We start from the raw sequence: 24,418 nt of genomic DNA on the forward strand, positions 1-24,418 counted from the left end.
AAAGGTTTGGACACAAGTCAGTGTCTTTATTTTTACTATTTTCTACATTGTAGAATAATAGTGAAGACAAACTATGAAATAACACATGTAGTAACCAAAAAAGTGTTAAATCAAAATATATTTTATATTTAAGATTTTTAAAGTAGAATCTCAAATATAAAGTAGTGTGCAAAGCTGCCTTGATGATTCTCTCAACCAGCTTCGTGAGGTAGTTACCTGGAATACATTTCAATTACAGGTATGCTTGTTACAAGTACATTTATGGAATTTATTTCCTTCTTAATGCGTTTGAGCCAATCAGTTGTGTTGTGACAAGGTAGGGGTGGTATGCTGAAGATAGCCCTATTCGGTAAAAGACCAAGTCCATATTATGGCAAGAACAGCTCAAATAAGTAAAGAGAAACGACAGCCCATTGTTGCTTTAAGACATGAAGGTCAGTAAATCCGGAAAATATCAAGAACATTGAAAGTTTCTTCAAGTGTAGTCACAAAAAGCCTCAAGCGCTATGATGAAACTGGCTCTCATGAGGACCGCCACAGGAAAGGAAGACCCAGAGTTACCTCAGCTTCAGAGCATAACTTTGTTAGAGTTAACTGCACCTCAGATTGCAGCCCAAATAAATCTTTCAGAGTTCAAGTAACAGACACATCTCAACATCAACTGTTCAGATGAGACTATGTGAATTAGGCCTTCATGGTTGAATTGCTGCAAAGAAACCACTACTAAAGGACAACAATAATAAGAAGAGACTTGCTTGGGCCAAGAGACACGAGCAATCGGCATTAGACCGGTGGAAATCTGTCCTTTCGCCTAATGAGTCCAAATTTGAGATTTTTGGTTCCAACCGCCATGTCTTTGTGAGACGCAGAGTCGGTGAACCTTATAATTTGGGATCAAATATGCTCTGAAAGCAAACATGTTGACATGAGTACCCTGATATCGGGGAATTTGTGCCATCCTGAAAAAATTGTTAGATTATTTAAGGATCTCTGCATGTGTGGTTCCCACCCTGAACCATGGAGGAGGAGGTGTGGTGGTGCTTTGCTGGTGACACTGTCTGTGATTTATTTAGAATTCACGGCACACCTAACCAGCATGGCTACCACAGCATTCTGCAGCAATACGCCATCCCATCCGGTTTACGCTTAGTGGGACTATCATTTGATTTTCAACAGGACAATGACCCAAAACACACCTCCAGGCTGTGTAAGGGCTATTTGACCAATAAGGAGAGTGCTGGAGTGCTGCATCAGATGGCCTGGCCTCCACAATCACCTGACCTCAACCCAATTGAGATGGTTTGAGATGAGTTGGACCGCAGAGTGAAGGAAATGCAGTCAACAAGTGCTCAGCATATGTGGGAACTTGGAAGAATATTGGAAAAGCATTCCAGGTGAAGCTGGTTGAGAGAATGCCAAGAGTGTGCAAAGCTGTCATCAAGACAAAGGGTGGCTACTTTGAAGAATCTGAAATCTAATATATGTTTTGATTTGTTTAACACTTTTTTGGTTACTACATGATTCCATATGTGTTATTTCATATAAATGTATATGTCATCATGGTTAGTGTTCTCCATGGTCAGTCTGTCATCATGGTTAGTGTTCTCCATGGTCAGTCTGTTTGTCACACCCTGACCATAGAAAGCTGTTTATTCTCTATGTTGGTTGGGGCGTGATAGTGACTAGGGTGGGTCATCTAGGTGATTTGTTTGTCTATGTTGGCCTGGTATGGTACCCAATCAGAGACAGCTGTTTATCGTTGTGGAACTCTACGCACGCTGCGCCTTGGTCTACCCATTAAGACGAACGTGACACTGTTCTTATGTTTAGTGTTCTCCATGGTCAGTCTGTCATCATGTTTAGTGTTCTCCATGGTCAGTCTGTCATGTTTAGTGTTCTCCATGGTCAGTCTGTCATCATGTTTAGTGTTCTCCATGGTCAGTCTGTCATCATGTTTAGTGTTCTCCATGGTCAGTCTGTCATCATGTTTAGTGTTCTCCATGGTCAGTCTGTCATCATGTTTAGTGTTCTCCATGGTCAGTCTGTTCTCATGTTTAGTGTTCTCCATGGTCAGTCTGTCATCATGTTTAGTGTTCTCCATGGTCAGTCTGTCATCATGTTTAGTGTTCTCCATGGTCAGTCTGTCATCATGTTTAGTGTTCTCCATGGTCAGTCTGTCATGTTTAGTGTTCTCCATGTTCAGTCTGTCATCATGTTTAGTGTTCTCCATGGTCAGTCTGTCATCATGTTTAGTGTTCTCCATGGTCAGTCTGTCATGTTTAGTGTTCTCCATGTTCAGTCTGTCATCATGTTTTGTGTTCTCCATGGTCAGTCTGTCATCATGTTTAGTGTTCTCCATGGTCAGTCTGTCATCATGTTTAGTGTTCTCCATGGTCAGTCTGTCATCATGTTTAGTGTTCTCCATGGTCAGTCTGTCATCATGTTTAGTGTTCTCCATGGTCAGTCTGTCATCATGTTTAGTGTTCTCCATGGTCAGTCTGTCATGTTTAGTGTTCTCCATGGTCAGTCTGTCATCATGTTTAGTGTTCTCCATGGTCAGTCTGTCATCATGTTTAGTGTTCTCCATGGTCAGTCTGTCATCATGTTTAGTGTTCTCCATGGTCAGTCTGTCATCATGTTTAGTGTTCTCCATGGTCAGTCTGTCATGTTTAGTGTTCTCCATGGTCAGTCTGTCATCATGTTTAGTGTTCTCCATGGTCAGTCTGTCATCATGTTTAGTGTTCTCCATGGTCAGTCTGTCATCATGTTTAGTGTTCTCCATGGTCAGTCTGTCATCATGTTTAGTGTTCTCCATGGTCAGTCTGTCATCATGTTTAGTGTTCTCCATGGTCAGTCTGTTCTTATGTTTAGTGTTCTCCATGGTCAGTCTGTCATCATGTTTAGTGTTCTCCATGGTCAGTCTGTCATCATGTTTAGTGTTCTCCATGGTCAGTCTGTCATGTTTAGTGTTCTCCATGGTCAGTCTGTTCTTATGTTTAGTGTTCTCCATGGTCAGTCTGTCATCATGTTTAGTGTTCTCCATGGTCAGTCTGTCATCATGTTTAGTGTTCTCCATGGTCAGTCTGTCATGTTTAGTGTTCTCCATGGTCAGTCTGTCATCATGTTTAGTGTTCTCCATGGTCAGTCTGTCATCATGTTTAGTGTTCTCCATGGTCAGTCTGTCATCATGTTTAGTGTTCTCCATGGTCAGTCTGTCATCATGTTTAGTGTTCTCCATGGTCAGTCTGTCATGTTTAGTGTTCTCCATGGTCAGTCTGTCATCATGTTTAGTGTTCTCCATGGTCAGTCTGTCATCATGTTTAGTGTTCTCCATGGTCAGTCTGTCATCATGTTTAGTGTTCTCCATGGTCAGTCTGTCATCATGTTTAGTGTTCTCCATGGTCAGTCTGTTCTCATGTTTAGTGTTCTCCATGGTCAGTCTGTCATCATGTTTAGTGTTCTCCATGGTCAGTCTGTCATCATGTTTAGTGTTCTCCGTGGTCAGTCTGTCATCATGTTTACTGTTCTCCATGGTCAGTCTGTCATCATGTTTAGTGTTCTCCATGGTCAGTCTGTCATGTTTAGTGTTCTCCATGGTCAGTCTGTCATCATGTTTAGTGTTCTCCATGGTCAGTCTGTCATCATGTTTAGTGTTCTCCATGGTCAGTCTGTTCTCATGTTTAGGGTACTTTTACATACTTATTTTATGTGATTTTATAACGGTTGATCCTGCTGGTTTTCTTGTGTATGTAAAGAGACTAGTATTAACTGTACATGTTTAAACAGGATGTAATGCTTGTAGAAAACAACAATGATAGACCCTATATTTTCCTAATGGTACAGAAGCTTACTGTGTCCTACCATAGAACCAGGAAATCGAGACGGTTTCGAAGAAGACGAGGAAGAGGAGGCACATCCCGCTTGCAGAGTAGTAATCAAACAGCTTGAAGACGTACAGACCACCCTGGGGAAGCAGCCATAGAGGGTTGTTAAAAGGCTACACACCCACACACACACACACACACACACTCTGTTACCTGTGTAATGTTGGAGAAGCCGATGAGGAAGGAGATTAGACAGACGCCGAGGATAAAGACCTTCTTCCTCTTCCTCAGCACCATGGGGAACTCATCCATCAGAGCTGTGACGAAGCCCTCCACAGTACAGAACTACAGGCAGAGCACACAGGTTAACACACACACACACACACACACACACACGTTGGCTCACTCAGGTCTTGCACCAGAGAACACTAACAGGCTACCAACTTCTGCAGGGTCACCTGGACGCTTCTGTTGAAAATGAAAATAACAGTGGTAATTCTATGTAATGTCTACTCAGTAGCAACAAGCCACTTGTAACATATCTACCTGCCGTTCTGTTATTCTCTTTGTTCTGCTGTAATGAATTGTAACGTTGGCTTGTCTTTTGCCTGTCTGGTTCTCACCACTAACACCTCTCCTCCCTTCCTAGTTATCTGGGTGCCAGGTGACTCTAGGTGGGATCCTCACCTGGCTGTCTAGCCCCAGCATCATCAGCATGGAGAAGAACAGGATGGCCCACAGGGAGGACATGGGCAGCTGAGTCACGGCCTGGGGGTAGGCCAAGAACGCCAAGCCTGGGCCTTGAGTTAGACACCACACCAAACACAGTGAGCTAAATCTGGGCTTTGAGTTAGACACCAAACCACATCATTGAGCCTCAGCCCACATTGCATAATCACACTTCACTGCACACCTCAAATGGACACAGTAATGCACACCATGATAATAATTGTACCATATGAAATCTCTTCTGTTGAATAAAAAGCGTAGGTTTTACTTCCTTCGTGTATTGTATCTTACATGTATCTAAGAAACCAATCATTTACTTGGCTTCATTTTTCAATTGATGAGTTGATTAGGAGCACTATTACCCCTTTAATCTTACGTCAGAAGAAGTGCTGCTGATTTTAATTCTTCCCCTCTAATCAGGGACTAATTCAGACCCTCGGGCACAAGTTGAGTGGAGTCTGTGGCCAATCAGTGGCATTAATCAATTAATTACTTTTACTGTATCAAGAAGAAGATAACCAGTGACACTATAGTACATGTGTCAAACTCATTCCACGGAGGGCTGAGTGTCTGCGGGTTTTCCCTCCTCCCTTGTACTTAATTGATGAATTAATGTCACTAATTAGTAATGACCTCCCCTCACTTGGTTGTCTAGGTCTTAATTGAATGGAAAAACCAGAAACCCACAGACACTAGTCCTCCATGGAATGAGTTTGATTCCCCGCTAAAGAGTCTGAACATACTCTATATTTTATTTAGACATTGTCCTTTCCAGCACTGTTTCAGAAACTATAGTGGATGCGTATTTAGACCAGGTCAGTACAGCTCGGTTTGACTCTGTAGTGTTAATCAGGAACAGCTGACTTCGACGTCAGCAACAGTGAATGCTGCAGGAGGGTGAGCTAACTGCACTGTACCGGAGGCAGCTAGTTCCTGGACAGGCTTCTTGGTGATGTACGACATGAAGCCCACAATGGAGAAGATGACGAAGCCCGCAAACATGCTGGTGAAGGAGTTTATACAGCACACGATGAGGGAGTCCCTGACAGGAGAAGAAAACACAACCCATGTTTGGTATTGGTAAGTAGACAGGACACTATAATGGAACACCACGGAAGAAAGGAACACGAAAAGGACAGAACAAATTAAAGTAAATGGAGGAAAGAGGGAGTGGAACCCAGAAGTATAGAATCAAAGCAAATAGAGGAAAGAAGGAGTGGAACCCAGAAGTATAGAATCAAAGCAAATAGAGGAAAGAGGGAATAGAACCCAGAAGTATAGAATCAAAGCAAATAGAGGAAAGATGGAGTGGAACCCAGAAGTATAGAATCAAAGTAAATAGAGGAAAGAGGGAGTGGAACCCAGAAGTATAGAATCAAAGTAAATAGAGGAAAGATGGAGTGGAACCCAGAAGTATAGAATCAAAGTAAATAGAGGACAGAGGGAGTGGAACCCAGAAGTATAGAATCAAAGTAAATAGAGGAAAGAGGGAGTGGAACCCAGAAGTATAGAATCAAAGTAAATAGAGGAAAGAGGGAGTGGAACCCAGAAGTATAGAATCAAAGTAAATAGAGGAAAGATGGAGTGGAACCCAGAAGTATAGAATCAAAGTAAATAGAGGACAGATGGAGTGGAACCCAGAAGTATAGAATCAAAGCAAATAGAGGAAAGATGGAGTGGAACCCAGAAGTATAGAATCAAAGTAAATAGAGGAAAGAGGGAGTGGAACCCAGAAGTTTAGAATCAAAGTAAATAGAGGACAGAGGGAGTGGAACCCAGAAGTATAGAATCAAAGTAAATAGAGGACAGAGGGAGTGGAACCCAGACATATAGAATCAAAGTAAATAGAGGAAAGAGGGAGTGGAACCCAGAAGTATAGAATCAAAGCAAATAGAGGAAAGAGGGAGTGGAACCCAGAAGTATAGAATCAAAGTAAACAGAGGAAAGAGGGAGTAGAACCCAGAAGTATAGAATCAAAGTAAATAGAGGAAAGAGGGAGTAGAACCCAGAAGTATAGAATCAAAGCAAATAGAGGAAAGAGGGAGTAGAACCCAGAAGTATAGAATCAAAGTAAATAGAGGAAAGAGGGAGTGGAACCCAGAAGTATAGAATCAAAGTAAATAGAGGAAAGATGGAGTGGGACCCAGAAGTATAGAATCAAAGTAAATAGAGGAAAGATGGAGTGGAACCCAGAAGTATAGAATCAAAGTAAATAGAGGAAAGATGGAGTGGGACCCAGAAGTATAGAAAAAGCAAATAGAGGAAAGATGGAGTGGGACCCAGAAGTATAGAATCAAAGCAAATAGAGGAAAGATGGAGTGGGACCCAGAAGTATAGAATCAAAGTAAATAGAGGAAAGAGGGAGTGGAACCCAGAAGTATAGAATCAAAGTAAATAGAGGACAGAGGGAGTGGAACCCAGACATATAGAATCAAAGTAAATAGAGGAAAGAGGGAGTGGAACCCAGAAGTATAGAATCAAAGCAAATAGAGGAAAGAGGGAGTGGAACCCAGAAGTATAGAATCAAAGTAAACAGAGGAAAGAGGGAGTAGAACCCAGAAGTATAGAATCATAGTAAATAGAGGAAAGAGGGAGTAGAACCCAGAAGTATAGAATCAAAGCAAATAGAGGAAAGATGGAGTAGAACCCAGAAGTATAGAATCAAAGTAAACAGAGGAAAGAGGGAGTAGAACCCAGAAGTATAGAATCAAAGTAAATAGAGGAAAGAGGGAGTAGAACCCAGAAGTATAGAATCAAAGTAAATAGAGGAAAGAGGGAGTGGAACCCAGAAGTATAGAATCAAAGCAAATAGAGGGAAGAGGGAGCGGAACCCAGAAGTATAGAATCAAAGTAAATAGAGGAAAGATGGAGTGGGACCCAGAAGTATAGAATCAAAGTAAATAGAGGAAAGATGGAGTGGGACCCAGAAGTATAGAAAAAGCAAATAGAGGAAAGATGGAGTGGGACCCAGAAGTATAGAATCAAAGCAAATAGAGGAAAGATGGAGTGGGACCCAGAAGTATAGAATCAAAGCAAATAGAGGAAAGATGGAGTGGGACCTAGAAGTATAGAATCAAAGCAAATAGAATGGTTCCATCATCTAGGTTTTTAACATGTAACAGAGGTGGTTTGATGAGCCTTACCTGAAGATGTGCGTTAGCTCCCTGAGAAAATGCACAGGCTTTAGCTCATTCTTCATTCACACATGAGACCCAGGTTTGAAACCAGTGGGTCACTAACAGGGGCATAAGGCATAAAGGAGAGGCTGTGGGGGTTGTTTACCTGTACACATCGTTGTTGAAGGAGTTGTAGCTTCCCAAGGCAATGAGCGAACCCAGACCCAGTCCATAGGAGAAGAAGATCTGAGTGGCAGCGTCCAGCCACACCTGGGAGAGTAGTCAGACAAACACACACACACACACATTTTTTAAGGACAGTTTTCAAGACATAAAACATATCTTATTTTTCCTGTTGACATTTCAGTGTGTGCATAGGCATATGGTCTGTGAGTGTGTGACTCTTAGGGGCCACCGTACCTCAGACTTGAGGAGTTTGTTGAAGTCGGGGGTGATGTAGAAAAGGATGCCCTCCTTGGCCCCGGGGAGAGTGACCCCACGAAAAAACAGGATGAACAGCATGAAGTAGGGGTACGTGGCGGAGAAATAGACCACCTGAATAACAGATAGGAGACAGAGAAATAGACCACATGAATAACAGATAGGAGACAGAGAAATAGACCACCTGAATAACAGATAGGAGACAGAGAAATAGACCACCTGAATAACAGATAGGAGACAGAGAAATAGACCACCTGAATAACAGATAGGGGACAGAGAAATAGACCACCTGAATAACAGATAGGAGACAGAGAAATAGACCACCTGAATAACAGATAGGAGACAGAGAAACAGACCACCTGAATAACAGATAGGGGACAGAGAAATAGACCACCTGAATAACAGATAGGAGACAGAGAAATAGACCACCTGAATAACAGATAGGAGACAGAGAAATAGACCACCTGAATAACAGATAGGAGACAGAGAAATAGACCACCTGAATAACAGATAGGAGACAGAGAAATAGACCACCTGAATAACATATAGGAGACAGAGAAATAGAACACCTGAATAACATATAGGAGACAGAGAAATAGACCACCTGAATAACATATAGGAGACAGAGAAATAGACCACCTGAATAACACATAGGAGACAGAGAAATAGACCACCTGAATAACACATAGGAGACAGAGAAATAGACCACCTGAATAACCGATAGGGGACAGAGAAATAGACCACCTGAATAACAGATAGGGGACAGAGAAATAGACCACCTGAATAACAGATAGGGGACAGAGAAATAGACCACCTGAATAACAGATAGGGGACAGAGAAATAGACCACCTGAATAACACATAGGAGACAGAGAAATAGACCACCTGAATAACAGATAGGGGACAGAGAAATAGACCACCTGAATAACAGATACGGGACAGAGAAATAGGCCACCTGAATAACAGATAGGAGACAGAGAAATAGACCACCTGAATAACAGATAGGAGACAGAGAAATAGACCACCTGAATAACAGACATGGTGTATTGGTGAGGAGTGAAAAGGTGGGTAGTTGACTAACTAAAAATCCCAGATGAAGGTGAACTTCCAGCCTCAATGGTACATGAGCAGACTGAAACATTCCCCACTAGGGACTGAAACATTCTACTTCCTGCTCGCCTGCCTCGCCTTCCTCTCCTGACAGAGATCTGTGAACGTGCTTTGCACTTTGTCAAATAATGATTGTGTTTAATTGGTAAATTCCATCAAGGCCAGGGCCTTGGGGGAGTTAATTTTCTGCTTTGTGCAGTTCACATTAAATTCCAATTACCCTCGGAGCAGAATGCGAAGATGTGTTCCTTGCTCATACATTTATTTTCTTAAAAAGTGAGCGTTAATTTAACACCCCCTAACTCGACAAAGTTGTTACGGTATTTTTTTGCCAGGTTACCGTTATGGAAGGAGGCTGTGATCTGCTGCATGTTTCAGGATTGAACTATTGTATATGATGTTGCTGAAATGGATTTAGCCATTCTATCAATTGTATTGTGGCTGATGTGTCTTACAGGTGACGAGAGTTTTTTCATTAAATACCTTTTGCAAGAGAGAGAGAGAGAGAGAGAGAGAGAGAGAGAGAGAGAAAGAGAGAGAGAGAGAGAGAGAGATGTGCCAGGGGGAGAGAGAGTGAGAGAGATGTGCCAGAGGCAGAGAGAGAGAGAGAGATGGAGATGTGCCATATGGAGTGGCAGAGAGAGAGACACCCAGACATCAGGAGACAGAAAGAGAGAGACCGAGACGAAAGCACCAAGACAGAAAGAGAGAGATGGAAAAAGAGAGAGAGGAAGAGACAGGAAAGGAAAGAGAGAAGGCAAAAAGAGAGAGAGGAAGAGACATGAAAGGAAAGAGAGAAGGCAAAAAGAGAGAGAGGAAGAGACATGAAAGGAAAGAGAGAAGGCAAAAAGAGAGAGAGGAAGAGACATGAAAGGAAGGAGAGAAGGCAACAAGAGAGAGAGGAAGAGACATGAAAGGAAAGAGAGAAGGCAAAAAGAGAGAGAGGAAGAGACATGAAAGGAAGGAGAGAAGGCAAAAAGAGAGAGAGGAAGAGACATGAAAGGAAAGAGAGAAGGCAAAAAGAGAGAGAGGAAGAGACATGAAAGGAAGGAGAGAAGGCAAAAAGAGAGAGAGGAAGAGACATGAAAGGAAAGAGAGAAGGCAAAAAGAGAGAGAGGAAGAGACATGAAAGGAAAGAGAGAAGGCAAAAAGAGAGAGAGGAAGAGACATGAAAGGAAGGAGAAGGCAAAAAGAGAGAGAGGAAGAGACATGAAAGGAAGGAGAGAAGGCAAAAAGAGAGAGAGGAAGAGACATGAAAGGAAAGAGAGAAGGCAAAAAGAGAGAGAGGAAGAGACATGAAAGGAAGGAGAGAAGGCAAAAAGAGAGAGAGGAAGAGACATGAAAGGAAAGAGAGAAGGCAAAAAGAGAGAGAGGAAGAGACATGAAAGGAAGGAGAGAAGGCAAAAAGAGAGAGACGAAGAGACATGAAAGGAAAGAGAGAAGGCAAAAAGAGAGAGAGGAAGAGACATGAAAGGAAAGAGAGAAGGCAAAAAGAGAGAGAGGAAGAGACATGAAAGGAAGGAGAAGGCAAAAAGAGAGAGAGGAAGAGACATGAAAGGAAAGAGAGAAGGCAAAAGAGAGAAGGCAAAAAGAGAGAGCGTAATAATAAGAGCAGGGCTGACCTTCCCTGTCCACTCCACTCCTTTCCAGATAGAGAAGTAGACCAGGATCCAGGACAGAGCCAGAGTTCCAGCCAGGGGCCAGCGCACCTCACCAGGCTCCTCCAGACCACTGGACAGCTGGTGCATGTTCCGCCTGGCGGACACACGCACACATACTGGTCAGTGCAGTCACACACACACCGATCAGTGCAGTCACACACACCTGGATCACACAGACACATGCATACATACTTTCGGACATGTTATACACACACACATGATCACTTCACCATACAGACAGACAGGACATTCTCACAAACAAACAGTTATGAACACTCTCAGGTCCCCCACACACACGTTTAATATACACACACACACATTTTCCACCTTTGACACCATGCTTTTCACATGACTCAGTGAAAAATGATAGAAGCACTAGAAATGCCTGGCCTCCAGGGACCCCACTTCCAGCCAATGACGTGTCTTTTGGACATCAACATTCTAACAGTCTAATAAATACATGTCAGGTGTGCTATCAGGAAAACAAGCCTTTGCTTATATTTATGAAGGTCATTAGTATATGAATGTTTTTCTTCAAAGATAATAGCGTTTTCATTCATTGATGTTAATGTAGGCTAGATGTAAAATGAAAAACCATTAGAAACCCCACAATTCAAGTGTTAAAATAAATGATTTGACGTACTCCCAGAACTCAGTGACGGCACTGGTGAGGTTGGTAGTGTCTGTCAAACTGTAGTTGGAGAAACACTTCTCTGTGTTCCACGGGTTATCACAACCCTCCCATGGCAAATCCTAGAGAGAGATAGAGACAGAGATGGATGGAGAGAGATGGAGATGGAGAGACAGGGGGGAGAAATAAATGAGATAGGGAGTGTCTTTGTGTCATCCAAAGAGACAAAGAGGAAGACAAAAAGAGACGAGAACAAGGAGTTGAGGGTGGGAACAGAAAGACAGACAGACAGACATAAGATGAGCACCAACATGCATTAGCATTGTCCATTGCATAATGGAGGACAGTGGAGAGCAGAGAGCTATTTAACTCATACAGTAGGGTAGTAATCAATGATGTATGCTAGTAGCCTCCTCCCCAGGCTCAGAGCTGGCTGGTACAGGAGGCTATTATGGTAGGAATCTATGATGTTTTTTGATGGAGTGAGCAACTCGGGTCACCTTTGTCCTGTCCTCTACTGCCTGCTTGTACTTATTTGTATGTGCTTTTTGTTTGTCATAAGAACCATTCCACACAACAAGCTCCCTCACAAGAAAATAGAGTCATTTGAATTGAAGTCAATGGATGCAGGGTTTTCATTGTCATGTAGAAACTAAAGGTCTTTCCACCTTCTATCTAATTGCTGCAATATTGCTTCAATCAAGCCTTTGGTTATATTTATGAAGGTCTTGGGTAAGGTCAAAGAACATAATAGCATTTTCATTCATTTATGTTACTGTAAGCTATATGTAAAAAACTACAAACCACTAAAAACACCAATCTCCCGTTGACGGACCAAATTACATCTCAGTTAATCGAGATGAAATAACCCGTAATGGAGTCTCAGGTACACTCTGTGCTTAGAACCATTTTATTTTATTTCCTGTTCGCAGGTCATCATCATCATCATCATATATGTATTTCTTCACCACTTCTGAGTGGAAAGCTCTTAGTGTCTCAGATTGTCTGCTTCATTTCAATGATGTCTTCTCTCTCTTTCCTGTCTCCCTCCCTCTCCCTCCTGTCTCCCTCCCTCTCCCCCTCCCTCTCTCTTTCTACCTCCAGCTCTCTTTCTCTCTCTACCTCCAACTGCCTCTCTGCCTCTCTCTCTCTCTCTCTCTCTCTCTCTCTCTCTCGCCCCGCACACCCCTGACCCATCTCTTTGTGCTCCTGTCTGGTGTGAGAAGAGTGGTGATGGAGACTGTCTCTACAGATATAATAACTCTGTGTGGAACAAAATGAGCAGCCACAGTGAACAGGAGTGAGAACACTATTAAGTGAACTACTCAGTAACTCTATTCACTAAATCTGACTAAGGCCTGCATATTTCTTAGAGCATTTGTTAATTATAGTCTATAACGTATTCAACCCACACTGATTCCTGGTCAGGTCACATAGTTAAGCTATGAAGTCACAGCAAAGAATATACTCCTTGAAGGACAATAAACGATTCAATTTATTGACTGCTTATTCCATAGCCTGGTTCCAGATTGTTTTGTTCTTTCTGCTGAGTCGGCAACAGGGCACAAACAGATATGGAACCAGGCTATGACCATAGGAGTCAATGCCCTTTGAAGTTAGAATATGTGGGCAACTATAAATACCTAGGTGCAAGTAAAACTAAATGCATGCTCTTCAACCGATCGCTGCCCGCGCCTGCCCGCCCGTCCAGCATCACTACTCTGGACGGTTCTGACTTGTGGACAATATGTGGACAACTACAAATACCTAGGTGTCTGGTTAGACTGTAAACTCTCCTTCCAGACTCACATTAAGCATCTCCAATCCAAAATTAAATCTAGAATCTGCTTCCTATTTCGCAACAATGATGTCATTTACAAAATAGCCTCCAACACTCTACTCAGCAAATTGGATGTAGTCTATCACAGTGCCATTCGTTTTGTCACTGAAGCCCCATATACTACCCACCACTGCGACCTGTATGATCTCGTTGGCTGGCCCTTGCTATATATTCGTTGCCAAACCCACTGGCTTCAGGTCATCTATAAGTCTATGCTAGGTAAAGCCCCGCCTTATCTCAGCTCACTGGTCACCATAGCAACACCCACCATAGCCCCCGCTCCAGCAGGTATATTTCACTGGTCATCCACAAAGCCAACGCTTCCTTTGGCCGCCTCTCCTTCCAGTTCTCTACTGCCAATGACTGGAACGAATTGCAAAAATCTCTGAAGCTGGACTCTTATATCTCCCTCTCAAACTTTAAGCATCAGCTGTCAGAGCAGCTTACAAATCACTGTACCTATACACAGCCAATCTGTAAATAGCCCACCCGACTACCTCATCCCCATATTATTACTTACCCTCTTGCTCTTTTGCACCCCAGTATCTCTACTTGCACATCATCATCTATCACTCCAGTATTAATGCTAAATTGTAATTATTTTCACCTCTATGGCTTATTCATTGCCTACCTCCCTACTCTTCTACATTTGCACACACTGTACATACATTTTTCTAGTTTTCTTTATTTTGTGTTATTGACTGTACGTTTGTTCATGTGCAACTCTGTGTTATTGTTTTTGTCGCACTGCTTTGCTTTATCTTGGCCAGGTCGCAGTTGTAAATGAGAACTTGTTCTCAACTGGCCTACCTGGTTAAATAAAGGTGTTCTCAACTGGCCTACCTGGTTAAATAAAGGTGTTCTCAACTGGCCTACCTGGTTAAATAAAGGTGTTCTCAACTGGCCTACCTGGTTAAATAAAGGTGTTCTCAACTGGCCTACCTGGTTAAATAAAGGTGTTCTCAACTGGCCTACCTGGTTAAATAAAGGTGTTCTCAACTGGCCTACCTGGTTAAATAAAGGTGAAATAAATCAAAGTAAATAAAAGTTGACGAGACAGATGTTTTCCTGCATTGTTGAGGAGAGTTAGCAAGCATTTCACTGTACCGTGTGCATGTGACCAGTAAACGTTGATTTGATTTGACTGGCCTACTGCTTTCTAGTGTAGTGAAGGCGTTGAAGAGGTAGTAGAGGGCCCAGGCGATGATGATCATTTAGTGTAGTGATGCCACCTACCTCTCTGAAGGAGTTGAAGAGGTAGTAGAGGGCCCAGGCGATGATGATAATGTAGTGTAGTGATGTCACCTACCTCTCTGAAGGAGTTGAAGAGGTAGTAGAGGGCCCAGGCGATGATGATAATGTAGTAGATGTTGAGCCAGAAGGAGAGCACCACTGAGGCCAGACCAACCCCTGTAGGGGAGGGAGAGATAGAGGTCAGTATTAATAAACAATTTTAACTAACTAGGAACTGCTATAGCTAAGTATTATTTGTCTTTGGGATATGTGCATATCTATTCTGTTGGATTTTTATATGAACTACAATGAGCTTGACTCCTCAAAGATTTTTCATGTGTTGCATTTGTATGTACATGTATATACATTCTTTAACTGTCTAATTAATGTAATCAAACAATCAATCACCTACCTAGACTATCTGTCAATATGATGTGGGATTTTCAACATATCTCACCTTTCATCATAGGCATTAGTTTGGTCCACACCCCCAGCCCCCCCACCGAGGTGAACTGGCCCAGTGACGTCTCCAACAGGAACAGAGGTATACCAGCAAACACCAGGGTGAGAAAGTACGGGATCAGGAAAGCCCCTGTCACAGGACCAGGACACAGTGTGACAGAACAGGAAGTGTGTTTCACATCACACCAAATAAATCCTCTTTCATCTGTGTTTACACTTTTACTTACGGTCTGCATCCCCTTTCTCAATCCTTCTCTAACTTGTGCACTTGCACACTTACTATCATGGATTTTAAAAGCATGGGATTGGTGTAAGCATTGTCTGGAGCCACAGGAGGCTGCTGAGGGGAGGACGGCTCATAATAATGTCAAGGAAGGTGCGAAAGAACACCATTTGTTTGATGCATTTGATTCCATTCCACCTATTCCACTCCAGCTATTACCACAAGCCCGCCCTCCCCAATCAAGGTGCCACCAACCTCCTGTGCTGGAGACAGCTTTTTTTTAAGGTTGGTGGCACTTTAATTTGGGAGAACAGGCTCGTGGTAATGACGAGCAGAATAAGTGAAGTGGTATCAAATACATCAAACACATGGTTTTCATGGTTTCCAGGTGTTTGATTCCATTCTGTTAGCTCTGTTCCAGCCATTATTATGAGACATTCTCCCCTCTGCAGGCTCCTGTAGTTTTTACCATGAGGGTTGTGCAAGTGCACACTTGTGGAGAAGGTTGAATGATTGAGACTCGGATGTGATTAAGACACTAAATGGCCAGTATTCAATCAGTTTTAGATAGTGGATTTATGGATAGTGTCACGTGTGTTCCCTCTCCGGCCTCTAGGTCACAAGGCTGCTCGTTATGGTGCACACCTGTCACCATGGTTACGCGCACCTGCGCATCGCCAGACTCACCTGGACTCCATCACTTCCCTGATTACCTTCCCTATATATGTCACTCCCTTTGGTTCCTTCCCCAGGCATCAATGTTTCTGTTTCATGTCTGTGCGCTGTTCGTGTTTAGTATTATGTTGTGTTTATTTATTAAAACACTCACTCCCTGAACTTGCTTCCTGACTCTCAGCGCACATCATTACAAATAGGTGATTTCAGAAATGTGTGATTTGGCCATCATCACATGTGATTAACAAACTAGCTGTCTATCCTATGTATTCAGCGTCTATTCCACGTTGGTTCAATGTTATTTCATTGAAATGATGTGGAAACAATGCTGAGTCAACCACCGTGTGTCCAGTGGGATGACATGACCCATTCAGTTCTGATGGTAAACTTGGCTGACAAATCACCCAGAGCACACAACCAAACTCACAATTTCTATATCAAGTGTCAACTCCCCACACAGGGACACGCTGCTGTGAAAACAAGCACACTCCTGCAAGGGTTAAATGGATATCAATATTGAATTCAATTCAAAACACTTGATTGATCTCCAAAGGAGAAGTTGGATGTAGGACACAGACAGTAACATACGCAGATGCTTACCTATAGACCTGAGCCCTGATGAATGGTGGAACTAGTGAAATATATGAGGTCTACAGAAATCAATAGAATGAACTATGCATGAAAACAAGGGGACTGTGCAATACTGTATCAATATGTTACATCAGTGTTTCCCAAACTCGGTCCTCGGGACCCCAAGCGTGCACGTTTTGTTTTTAGCCCTAGCTCTACACAGCTGATTCAAATCATTAAAGCTGGATGATTAGTTGATTAGTTGAATCAGCTGTGTAATCCTGGGGCATAAACCAAAACCCCCTTGGGGTCCCGAGGACTGAGTTTGGGGAACACTGCATTACATCAGTTCCTCTCAAGTGTAAAATGCAAAAAAGAATACATGACGTCAGTAAAATCGATCTGTAAATGATTAAATACCTGTCAGAAGTATAGTATCTAATGTTTTTGCTTCTAATCTTTGCTCACTTCTCAAAGTTATTAATGTTAAAAATAGAAAATATCAACTCTGTGATTTATTTGATTGTACAATACTGGAAAGATGCTCATTTCAAAAACAAATGGAACTTAATAGAAAGGTGTTATTCGTTAAACTTTAAGGATGTTTTACCTCGAAAAACACTGTCACTTTTACAAAAAAGAATGTTTCTGTGAACACTAACACTGTTGATGTTATGTATCTAGTCCTCATGAAAAATGTATTTGTAATTATTCGCTCACTAACACAGAAAGTGACCTCAATAGTCCATAAAGATGATGCCGCATACTAGCGCAGTGTACAGTACATTGTGATGAAATATAGATGTTTCCTAATGGCAATTTCATTATTAACAATAGCCTCATCAATAAAAATCAAGGTCGGTCATTAAATAATCTTCATGGTAATAATGACATGTTTAGATTTTCTCTCACTCAGGTTGCATAAAACAAAATAAGATGGATAGCCAAATGTATTCATTGAAAGCTCCTTTTTTTACAATGCCTGTTCATTTTCATGTCATTTTACGCAAGTCCCATAGTTCACATTAAAGCCAATACGGACACTGGACACCCACAATATTAAATAGCATGTTTCTTCAAATATTATTTTTAGTACAATGTGTTAGTTTATCAAACAGTGCACTCCCATAAATTGTAATAGGTTGTGCTTTATACTGATGATATTTTGAAATGTGTAGTTCTCCTCCTGCCTCTTCAGGCACCCCTTGAAATCTCACTATTTCAAAGCCTGTAACAATGATTTCTCCCAGACGTCGTTTTGGCTCTCCAGGCCCAAAATGGCCTCCCTCCCCGAACAGCTTTATCTTACCTCCTCCATTCTTGCCGCACAGGTAAGGGAACCTCCAGACGTTCCCCAGGCCGATGGCGTAGCCCACACATGACAACAGGAAGTCAAACTTGCCCTTCCAGGCGCCCCTGTCAGGAAGTACTTCCTCCTTCTCCTCGCCATCCGGGGACGCCACCATCTCCATGACCTCGAATGGGACTGCCTGTTTGACCTCTGTCGGGGAGTTGAGGTCCACTGTGCTCTTACCAGTCTTCCCCATAGGGCGGGACCACGGTTCACTGGACCACGGTTCACTCGGGTTGAACCCCCGGTCCTCACAATCCTATACGGTCCACTATGTACGGTCCACCATGTGTGGTCAAATGATGTACGGTCAAATTGAGCCTCGGTTAGTGTGTCTGGTCCTTTTTGTCCTTAACCAGTGTACTTCACAGGGAGAAGGAGAAACTGAAGATGAGGTGGAGCTGTGAAGCAACAGAGATTAATCTCATTGACTCGTAAATTTATGGTATATGACACAAAAACAAATAAATAGTTATCTAGCCTATAGATAGATAGATAGATAGATAGATAGATAGATAGATAGATAGATAGATAGATAGATAGATAGATATAGAACAGAGGTAACTGTGAGTTGTGGTGCATTCATGCTAACTCTGAACCCTCAATGACGACACACACTAATGTGTTTGACTATCGGGGCATAATCAATTCAAAGATATTGAGTTTGGCCATTAATGCCCCCTCGTATGTCTGTATGTGTAATGCACTATGTATTTAATGCTTGTGACGTGCTGTGTGTCTGTATGTGTAATACACTATGTATTTAATGCTTGTGACGTGCTGTGTGTCTGTATGTGTAATACACTATGTATTTAATACTTGTGACGTGCTGTGTGTCTGTATGTGTAATGCACTATGTATTTAATACTTGTGACGTGCTGTGTGTCTGTATGTGTAATGCACTATGTTAATGCTTGTGACGTGCTGTGTGTCTGTATGTGTAATACACTATGTATTTAATACTTGTGACGTGCTGTGTGTCTGTATGTGTAATACACTATGTATTTAATACTTGTGACGTGCTGTGTGTCTGTATGTGTAATACACTATGTATTTAATACTTGTGACGTGCTGTGTGTCTGTATGTGTAATGCACTATGTATTTAATACTTGTGACGTGCTGTGTGTCTGTATGTGTAATGCACTATGTTAATGCTTGTGACGTGCTGTGTGTCTGTATGTGTAATACACTATGTATTTAATACTTGTGACGTGCTGTGTGTCTGTATGTGTAATGCACTATGTATTTAATGCTTGTCACGTGCTGTGTGTCTGTATGTGTAATACACTATGTATTTAATACTTGTGACGTGCTGTGTGTCTGTATGTGTAATGCACTATGTATTTAATGCTTGTGACGTGCTGTGTGTCTGTATGTGTAATGCACTATGTATTTAATACTTGTGACGTGCTGTGTGTCTGTATGTGTAATACACTATGTATTTAATGCTTGTGACGTGCTGTGTGTCTGTATGTGTAATACACTATGTATTTAATACTTGTGACGTGCTGTGTGTCTGTATGTGTAATGCACTATGTATTTAATGCTTGTGACGTGCTGTGTGTCTGTATGTGTAATACACTATGTTAATGCTTGTGACGTGCTGTGTGTCTGTATGTGTAATGCACTATGTATTTAATACTTGTGACGTGCTGTGTGTCTGTATGTGTAATGCACTATGTATTTAATACTTGTGACGTGCTGTGTGTCTGTATGTGTAATACACTATGTATTTAATACTTGTGACGTGCTGTGTGTCTGTATGTGTAATACACTATGTATTTAATACTTGTGACGTGCTGTGTGTCTGTATGTGTAATGCACTATGTATTTAATGCTTGTGACGTGCTGTGTGTCTGTATGTGTAATGCACTATGTATTTAATACTTGTGACGTGCTGTGTGTCTGTATGTGTAATGCACTATGTATTTAATACTTGTGACGTGCTGTGTGTCTGTATGTGTAATGCACTATGTTAATACTTGTGACGTGCTGTGTGTCTGTATGTGTAATACACTATGTATTTAATACTTGTGACGTGCTGTGTGTCTGTATGTGTAATGCACTATGTTAATGCTTGTGACGTGCTGTGTGTCTGTATGTGTAATGCACTATGTATTTAATACTTGTGACGTGCTGTGTGTCTGTATGTGTAATACACTATGTATTTAATACTTGTGACGTGCTGTGTGTCTGTATGTGTAATACACTATGTATTTAATACTTGTGACGTGCTGTGTGTCTGTATGTGTAATACACTATGTATTTAATACTTGTGACGTGCTGTGTGTCTGTATGTGTAATACACTATGTATTTAATACTTGTGACGTGCTGTGTGTCTGTATGTGTAATACACTATGTATTTAATACTTGTGACGTGCTGTGTGTCTGTATGTGTAATACACTATGTATTTAATACTTGTGACGTGCTGTGTGTCTGTATGTGTAATGCACTATGTTAATGCTTGTGACGTGCTGTGTGTCTGTATGTGTAATGCACTATGTATTTAATACTTGTGACGTGCTGTGTGTCTGTATGTGTAATACACTATGTATTTAATACTTGTGACGTGCTGTGTGTCTGTATGTGTAATGCACTATGTATTTAATGCTTGTGACGTGCTGTGTGTCTGTATGTGTAATACACTATGTATTTAATGCTTGTGACGTGCTGTGTGTCTGTATGTGTAATACACTATGTATTTAATGCTTGTGACGTGCTGTGTGTCTGTATGTGTAATACACTATGTATTTAATACTTGTGACGTGCTGTGTGTCTGTATGTGTAATGCACTATGTTAATGCTTGTGACGTGCTGTGTGTCTGTATGTGTAATGCACTATGTATTTAATACTTGTGACGTGCTGTGTGTCTGTATGTGTAATACACTATGTATTTAATGCTTGTGACGTGCTGTGTGTCTGTATGTGTAATACACTATGTATTTAATACTTGTGACGTGCTGTGTGTCTGTATGTGTAATACACTATGTATTTAATGCTTGTGACGTGCTGTGTGTCTGTATGTGTAATGCACTATGTATTTAATACTTGTGACGTGCTGTGTGTCTGTATGTGTAATACACTATGTATTTAATACTTGTGACGTGCTGTGTGTCTGTATGTGTAATGCACTATGTATTTAATGCTTGTGACGTGCTGTGTGTCTGTATGTGTAATACACTATGTATTTAATACTTGTGACGTGCTGTGTGTCTGTATGTGTAATGCACTATGTTAATGCTTGTGACGTGCTGTGTGTCTGTATGTGTAATGCACTATGTATTTAATACTTGTGACGTGCTGTGTGTCTGTATGTGTAATGCACTATGTATTTAATACTTGTGACGTGCTGTGTGTCTGTATGTGTAATACACTATGTATTTAATACTTGTGACGTGCTGTGTGTCTGTATGTGTAATGCACTATGTATTTAATGCTTGTGACGTGCTGTGTGTCTGTATGTGTAATACACTATGTATTTAATACTTGTGACGTGCTGTGTGTCTGTATGTGTAATGCACTATGTTAATGCTTGTGACGTGCTGTGTGTCTGTATGTGTAATGCACTATGTATTTAATACTTGTGACGTGCTGTGTGTCTGTATGTGTAATGCACTATGTATTTAATACTTGTGACGTGCTGTGTGTCTGTATGTGTAATACACTATGTATTTAATACTTGTGACGTGCTGTGTGTCTGTATGTGTAATGCACTATGTATTTAATGCTTGTGACGTGCTGTGTGTCTGTATGTGTAATACACTATGTATTTAATACTTGTGACGTGCTGTGTGTCTGTATGTGTAATGCACTATGTTAATGCTTGTGACGTGCTGTGTGTCTGTATGTGTAATGCACTATGTATTTAATACTTGTGACGTGCTGTGTGTCTGTATGTGTAATGCACTATGTATTTAATACTTGTGACGTGCTGTGTGTCTGTATGTGTAATACACTATGTATTTAATACTTGTGACGTGCTGTGTGTCTGTATGTGTAATGCACTATGTATTTAATGCTTGTGACGTGCTGTGTGTCTGTATGTGTAATACACTATGTATTTAATGCTTGTGACATATGTAAGTCTGTCTACAAAGATGCAAAAATATTTTCTTAGTGGATTTAATTGCTTACTACATCACATATGTGTAGATATGTGAGCTACGTGATTGCTGTCTCTCTTGCTCTGCTGTGTGTGCTTCATGAAAGCTGTCACTCAAATGGCGATGGGTTGAAGCTCATTGGCTAGAACTCAAATTGCTAGGAGGCTGGCACACGTGGGGGAATATGTCGGGTAAATGCTGCGGCACATCTTCCAGAAAAACAGTCGTTTTCCAACTAGGGATTTTGTAAAACAGTAATTCATAGATTATGCATGTATGAACTACACGTTGACATATCCAGCCCAAAGTAGGAGGTTTAAACAATACTTTAAACAACAAACAAGTTGCCAAAGTCCCGGAGCATGTTAAACTTCAGCAGGCTATAAGTTATGTTTGTCTGGCTCAAATGTAAATGTATTCAAATGAAAACTTTTGACCTACGGTTCTTATTGGATCTGTGCTTTAGTTTGGTAAATGTGCATATTTATTTTCATGGCAATATCCTTGGAAAATGGCCTAAAGTATTTGTTTGTTTTTCCTTGTTTTATCATCTTCATTCCCTTTCCCATACTTTACTTTCTATTCCCTATTCAAATGTACAACTCTTTACTTTCTATTCCCTATTCAAATGTACAACTCTTTACTTTCTATTCCCTATTCAAATGTAAAACTCTTTACTTTCTATTCCCTATTCAAATGTAAAACTCTTTACTTTCTATTCCCTATTCAAATGTAAAACTCTTTACTTTCTATTCCCTATTCAAATGTAAAACTCTTTACTTTCTATTCCCTATTCAGATGTAAAACTCTTTACTTTCTATTCCCTATTCAGATGTAAAACTCTTTACTTTCTATTCCCTATTCAAATGTAAAACTCTTTACTTTCTATTCCCTATTCAAATGTAAAACTCTTTACTTTCTATTCCCTATTCAAATGTAAAAACTCTTTACTTTTTAGCTCATGACCAATTTAGGCATATCTTGGAGTTTTTTCTCATGACCAATTTAGGCATATCTTGGAGTTTTTTCTCATGACCAATTTAGGCATATCTTGGAGTTTTTTCTCATGACCAATTTAGGCATATCTTGGAGTTTTTTCTCATGACCAATTTAGACATATCTTGGAGTTTTTTGTCATGACCAATTTAGACATATCTTGGAGTTTTTTCTCATGGGCAATTTGCCCTGTTGACCAAAACTTTTTCTTTCAAATGACCATTTCAAAGATACTTATTTTGTGTAACCTTGCTACTAATCATTTAGAGAGAAGTACGGCTGCTATTGGCACAATGCTTTGTATTGAAGTATTCACCTGCAATTAAACTAGTGTTTTGGATGAATTGGAGACACCCAACAAAATCCCAGAGGAGCTGTGGAGAAGAATGGTTCTCCACATTGTGAAATAAACAGATAAAAGAGAGGAGAAATGATGAAAACACCATTTGTTTGGAGCATATGATCTCATAGTCTCGTCATTTGTCATTTCAGTGTCCCATTATCAAAGTGATCTTCGGATACTGTCTGAAAACTATATACGCCCATAAATTGTATTTTCGTCACAGCCAGAGGCAACTTTGGGGTATCATAAGTTAAGTTTTGGTATTGTATGTTTTATATTATACTACATTGTTACAAAAAAAGGTTATATCTAGAACCTAAAAGGGTTCTTTGGCTGTCGCCATAGAATAATCATTTGAAGACCCCCTTTTGGTTCCAACTAGAAATGTTGTGAGTTCCATGTAGAACCTTTCCCCAGAGGGAAAATGGTTCTACCTGGAACCAAAAAGGGTTTTACCTGGAACCAAAAAGGGTTATCCTACGGGGAGAGCCCAAAAAAAACCTTTTGATTAGGATCCCCATTAGCTGAAGCAGCAGCTAGTCTTCCTGGAGTTAACTCAGAGCTCTGTGAGGAGAAGGAGGATGGAGAAGGATCTGCAGCATACCTGTATCTGAAGTCTTAATGTCCCTTGTCAGGTGATCAGGGTCCCTTCCTTATACCTTTACACCTGTAGCACGAGGCAAAATGAGTAAAACCATCCAATGGAGAAAGGATCCAGCTATCCCCTCTATGAAAAGCTTTCATCCACTGCCCCACCCAAGGGAACTGTCATCATGTCAACGCTGCTGGAAAGAAAGTTTTAAAAAATGGCTTCCCCCTCTTTCTTCTTCACCCTCTCCCCTTTTTCTCTCTGTAGCTGGTGGTGTCTCTTCCTTCGGCTGGTACTGAGTGGCAGATAATAAAGGTTGACCTGTTGTGTGATCGGATTATCATTCTGCCCGGTGAGGCCCCAGGCCATGAGGGAGAAGTCAATCGCCTGATTCCGGTAGGGTGTCGTGCATTGTGTGTTGCAGTGCGGGTGGGGGTGGAGAGTGTGTGTGTGTGTGTGTGTCGCAGTGCTAATGAGTGGGTGGTGGTGTCACAGTGTGTATTGCAGTGTGTGGGTAT

General features: G+C 41.2%; 1 protein-coding gene across 1 annotated transcript in view; it reads right to left on the reverse strand.

Annotated features, from left to right (window-relative positions):
- Nucleotides 1-24,178, reverse strand: part of LOC139378423 (sodium- and chloride-dependent GABA transporter 1-like) — a 30,630-nt gene extending 6,452 nt beyond the window's left edge. The window contains exons 1-12 of the mRNA XM_071120584.1: nucleotides 23,916-24,178; nucleotides 17,824-18,266; nucleotides 15,042-15,176; nucleotides 14,661-14,761; nucleotides 11,524-11,633; nucleotides 10,842-10,974; nucleotides 8,090-8,224; nucleotides 7,836-7,939; nucleotides 5,471-5,595; nucleotides 4,512-4,624; nucleotides 4,038-4,169; nucleotides 3,862-3,964 (exon numbers count right to left, since the gene is read on the reverse strand). Coding sequence (XP_070976685.1) covers nucleotides 3,862-3,964; nucleotides 4,038-4,169; nucleotides 4,512-4,624; nucleotides 5,471-5,595; nucleotides 7,836-7,939; nucleotides 8,090-8,224; nucleotides 10,842-10,974; nucleotides 11,524-11,633; nucleotides 14,661-14,761; nucleotides 15,042-15,176; nucleotides 17,824-18,061 — 1,429 coding nt within the window. The 5' untranslated portion in view covers nucleotides 18,062-18,266; nucleotides 23,916-24,178. The remainder of the gene's footprint in view (nucleotides 1-3,861; nucleotides 3,965-4,037; nucleotides 4,170-4,511; nucleotides 4,625-5,470; nucleotides 5,596-7,835; nucleotides 7,940-8,089; nucleotides 8,225-10,841; nucleotides 10,975-11,523; nucleotides 11,634-14,660; nucleotides 14,762-15,041; nucleotides 15,177-17,823; nucleotides 18,267-23,915) is intronic.
- Nucleotides 24,179-24,418: the final 240 nt, after the last annotated feature.

The sequence above is a fragment of the Oncorhynchus clarkii genome, chromosome 21 (assembly GCF_045791955.1).
Source record: "Oncorhynchus clarkii lewisi isolate Uvic-CL-2024 chromosome 21, UVic_Ocla_1.0, whole genome shotgun sequence".
Lineage (NCBI taxonomy): Eukaryota > Metazoa > Chordata > Actinopteri > Salmoniformes > Salmonidae > Oncorhynchus > Oncorhynchus clarkii.